This window comes from Lactuca serriola, chromosome 5 (assembly GCF_051521515.1).
Source record: "Lactuca serriola cultivar US96UC23 chromosome 5, Lser_US96UC23_V15, whole genome shotgun sequence".
In the NCBI taxonomy this organism is placed as follows: Eukaryota; Viridiplantae; Streptophyta; class Magnoliopsida; order Asterales; family Asteraceae; genus Lactuca; species Lactuca serriola.
Genome location: NC_136412.1, coordinates 103,124,283 through 103,129,495, shown reverse-complemented (window position 1 = coordinate 103,129,495; position 5,213 = coordinate 103,124,283). Strand labels below are relative to the sequence as shown.

Sequence of the window (5,213 nt, the reverse complement as noted above, 5' to 3'; positions counted from 1 at the left end):
GTGTTTCCGCCGACGGCCGGGGTGTGACAGATTGGTATCAGAGCTATTAACTATAGTGAACTAGTACTCTCTTAGGAAAGCACGTCTACAGTTTAGGGCTTACTCTATTAGGTTTAGGTATATCCCTTAGCCTATAAATAAAAAGTATTATTAATTATACTACTGAAGGACCACTTACGGGAGCGGTGACAAGGATAGACATGTCGATTTGGGTTGCTGGATTTCAGAATGGCTATATGCTAAAATGATCCTGCGCTTTCGACAATCCTGACTAGCCGGAGCCTTATCAGATAGACCTGAAGTAACAAACAATAGTAAAAGCGTGAATACAATAAATAAGAATATAGAGTCATATATGAAGACTCAGACCCGTGATGAGAATACACCTTAATACTCGGAATGTTTTTGATCTCAAGGATTTAGATCAAATATTCCAAGTAAAGTTTATATGTGGATAGATCCTATCAAAACTAGGTGTAGGTGCGCAACTACATTTTATTATGATCAGATCATATGAACTATTTAATTTGGGAGAAATATTTGATAGACTAAACTCTTGGAGATCCAAAATGTATAGGAATCCGACATGGCACATTCATGAGAATGGATAATCATCGAGGATACGGATGAAGAAGAGGAACTTTCATTCCCTATGATGTTAGGCGATCCTTACTATCCTGTAACTTCAACCACCTTTCATCCAATACCTTCTGATGATGGAGCACCTTTACCTTCCAATGAATGGGAAGAGAGTGAACCAATGGAAGAAAGCGAATCCATGGAGGAGACAGAGTCGGTGGCATCATCTCTACCACCACTGAACACTCTTTACCGTAAAGTTCCAGGAGGAGTAAAAATGAAACGCACTACACGTAAATCTATACCGATATGGAAAAATCTTAAGAAGAGTCAGAAGGAAACATCTTCAAGAAGTCATAGAGTTCAAGACGAACCTGCACGGATCGCACAAACAGTTGATAAATGGGTGGCGGAAGAAAAAGCTGCCAAGATGTATGAGACTGGTCAGTCATCTCGACCACATCTCCCACATTCTTCTGAAGATAACACTTTATCTCAATTGTTTCAGAAAGGTGTGAAAATTGAAGATAAGATGGAAATTGTCGAAGGGAGGGCTACTCATCACTCTGGAAGAGTGCGAAGGCTAAAAGGACAAAGGACACGAGATCAGGAATCGGTGATGGATGTCCATCATCGTATAAATTTTGCTTATAATGACATGATTACTCACGATGCCAGGATTGCAGAGTTAGAGCTCTACAATCAAACCTCAAGAAATGAAGAACGCACGGGAAGTCTTGAGCAGAGAACTCAAGCACTTGAAGAGCAAGTGGTTAATGTCACTGACGTGCTAGGTCATCACTTAGGTTTCTGGTAGATAAGCTACAACTAGTGGTCATGTAAATAGAGAAAATCAGACTAGTTAAGGCGAAAAGAGGAAAGTTTATAGCAAGGATGTAGAAAACCTTGCAAATTTTGCAATGTTTATATAAACTTTTCTCTTATAAACCTAAATAAGCTGATGTAACCACTGGTAATAATATGAAGCATACGTTATAGTAATCATTATGTTTTACGCTATGAATAATAGCTAGAGTATTTAGTACTCGTGTATTAAATGATCAACAAAACTCATAAAAAGTCTTATTATTTATAATAGGAACTAAAACAAAATGCCTAGAAGGAGTAATTGGCTAAACCCTAACCGACCATCAGCACCACAACAACAACCACAACCACCGCCAGAAATAAACCCCTCAATAAGTACAGTGCAACTTGAAGAAATCATAGCTAAAAGAATTGTTGCAGCTCTATCTAATGCACAAGAGATGGAGTTAGAAATGAAGGCCATGTAGGGACCACTAGAACATGTACCTACAAAGATTTTATGAATTGTAGGCCAAAAGTCTTACATGGAAATGAAGGGGTAGTGAATTTGACAAGGTGGATAGAAAAGACAGAATCCATCATTCAAATAAGCTTTTGTCCAGATGATTGTAAAGTACGATTTGCAGCATGTACTTTCGTTCACGCAGCACTTACATGGTCGAATATCCATATGAATACAATGGGAATTGATACTGCAAATTCCATGAAATGGGAGGAGCTAAAAATGATGCTAGTAGAGGAGTATTGTCCTAGGGAGGAAATACATAAACTGGAACAAGAACTGTGGACCCTAACCATGAAGGGTTCAGAGATAAAAGCTTATACTAGTAGATTTAATGATCTTGGTGTAATGTGTCCAACACTTGTGACCCCTGAATATAAAAAGATTGAGCGATACATCTGGGGTTTAGCATTGCAAATCAAAGGCATGGTGATCGCATCAAAGCCGACGACTTATGACAGCACCAAGAGGATAGCTCATCAGCTAACCCTCATAGAGATCTAAGGAACAGAAGTGGTCTCAAAGGCTGAGTCTCCCAAAGCTAGAACAAACAAGAACAAGTTTAATAAGAAGAATCCCAAACAATCATCTGAGAAAAGACAAGAAGTGGCAACCAACTACGCAGCCACAATAGCAATACCTACTCAACCAAAGTTTGCATGGTGCAACCACTGCAACCGTCATCACCCAGGTGATTGTTTTGTTGGCATGAAATGCAAAAAGAAGGGGCATACTACTAGTTACTGTAGGAGCACAACACCTGCAATAGTCAATCAGCAAACAAATATTGGAGCATGTCGTGGTGAAGAAAGATCGTGTTATGAGTGTGGAGAGGTTGGACACATCAAGAAAGAATGTCCAAAGTTAAGGAGTCAAGGAGGCGTAGGGCGTGGCAGGGCATTTGTGATCAGAAGCAGAGAGGTTATCCAGGACCCTTCGGTTGTATCTGGTACATTTCTCATGGATAATTTATACGCTTGCATACTCTTCGACTCTAGAGCAGATCGAAGTTTTATAACTCCGACATTTAGAAAATTGTTAATTCATAAGTCTAGCATATTAAAAGAAATCTATGAAGTAGAAATCGCTGACGGTCAAACTGAGAAACCACATGAAGTCCTAGAAAACTGTCTGTTAACTCTTAATGACTACCTTTTTCACGTCAAACTCATGCCAATGCCTATCGGTAGTTTTGATGTCATAATTGGCATGGATTAGTTATCTTCACACCGCGCCGAAATTCTATGTCATGAGAAAGCCATACGACTACCCTTAGCAAACGGCGAAGCCCTGATTATCTATGGTGATAAGTCTGGGAAAAACCTCAAAGTCATCTCTTGTACCAAGACACAGAAATATCTACATAAGAAATGTAGCGCATTCTTAGACCACATTGTAGATAAGAGAAGAAAGATAAAAGAAATCAAGGACATACCTCAAGAATGTGATTTCCTTGACGTATTTCCTGAAGATCTACCTGGAATACCTCCCGTCCGACAAGTTGAGTTTCGAATCGACTTAATTCCAGGAGCAGCACCAGTAGCGAAATCTCCTTATCGGTTGGCACGATCTGAAATGCAAGAATTGTCTAGCCAACTACAAGAACTTCTTGACAAAGGCTTTATTTGACCAAGTTTCTCACCTTGGGGAGCACCAATCTTGTTTGTCAAGAAGAAGGACGGATCCTTTCGAATGTGTATTGATTATCGGGAGCTGAACAAGCTAACGATCAAGAATCGTTATCCGCATCTGAGAATTGATGATCTATTCGATCAACTGCAAGGATCTAGCTACTACTCAAAGATAGATCTTAGATCAGGATACCATCAACTCAGAGTACAAGAAGATGACATTCCAAAAACAGCATTTGGAACTCGTTATGGTCATTATGAGTTCTTAGTTATGTCTTTTGGATTGGCCAACGCCCCAGCAATGTTTATGGATCTCATGAATCGTGTTTGCAAACCATACTTGGATAAATTCGTGATCATATTTATTGATGATATATTGATATATTCACGACCAAAGGAGGAACATGGTCAACACCTGCAACTAATCTTGGAACTACTAAGAAAAAGAAAATTTGTACGCTAAATTCTCCAAATGTGAGTTTTGGATTAGAGAAGTACAATTTTTAGGTCATGTAGTTAGCAACAAAGGAATTCATGTTGACCCATCCAAAGTTGAAGCAATCAGGAATTGGTAAGCACCAAAGACGCCAAAAGAGGTACGTCAATTCCTAGGACTTGCAGGCTATTACCGCAGATTCATAGAGAATTTCTCCAAACCAGCCAAGCCGCTTACAAAACTAACCCAGAAGGATACGAAGTTCAACTGGAAAGACAAACAAGAAGCTTCTTTTCAGAAAATGAAGCAAATGTTGTGTAGTGCACCAATCCTATCCCTTCCAGAGGGGACAGAAGATTTCGTCATATACTACAACGCATCAAATCAAGGATTGGGATGTGTGTTGATGCAAAGAGGAAAAGTTATCACCTCTGCATCACGAAAACTTAAGGTGCGTGAGAATAATTACACTACCCATGATCTTGAATTGGGAGCTGTAGTTTTTAAACTAAAAATCTGGAGACATTACCTATACGGTACTAAGTCTACTATTTTTACCGACTACAAGAGTCTCCAGCACATCTTCGACCAAAAATATCTTAATATGAGACAACGAAGATGGGTCGAATTTTTGAATGATTACATATGTGAGATTCGTTATCATCCTGGAAAGGCAAATGTGGTAGCAGATGCCTTGAGCTGGAACGAATATATTAAACCCCGTCGGGTACGAGCATTAACCATAACTATCCATTCTAACTTTGCCACACAAATTACAGAAGCTCAGCTTGAGGCTCTAAAAGAAGGAAACATCAAGAACAAAGCTTTGTGAGGAATGCAGAAGCAACTTAGCAACACTTTATGAACCGAATTTGGAAGCCTAAGTTCGGTTGAGTCAGGGACTTGGTCTTAGAAGAATCCCAAAAGTCCAGATATTCCGTGCATCCAGGTTCTGACAAAATGTACTTAGACATAAAAGTACATTATTGGTGGCCAAACATGAAGGCAGAAATTGCTAGTTATGTGAGCAAATGTTTGACTTGTTCTAGAGTGAAGGCAGAACATCAAAAGCCTTCAGGTTTACTACAACAACCGGAAATACGTGAATGGAAATGGGAGTAGATATCAATGGACTTCATCATTAAGTTACCTAAAACTCCTAGTGGGTTCGACATTATTTGGGTAATAGTCGATAGATTAACTAACTCCGCCCATTTCTTACCAATTAAGGAGAACG

General features: G+C 39.3%; 1 protein-coding gene across 1 annotated transcript; it reads left to right on the top strand.

Moving 5' to 3' along the window:
* Positions 1-2,617: 2,617 nt before the first annotated feature.
* Positions 2,618-3,127, top strand: LOC145049712 (uncharacterized). Its single transcript, XM_078998083.1, has one exon. It carries the CDS (start codon positions 2,618-2,620, stop codon positions 3,125-3,127), a length of 510 nt encoding a protein of 169 aa, XP_078854209.1.
* Positions 3,128-5,213: the final 2,086 nt, after the last annotated feature.

What these genes read in the sequence shown, in the direction of transcription:
- LOC145049712 (XM_078998083.1), top strand. Translation starts at nt 2,618, where the DNA reads ATGAAATGCAAAAAGAAGGGGCATACTACTAGTTACTGTAGGAGCACA.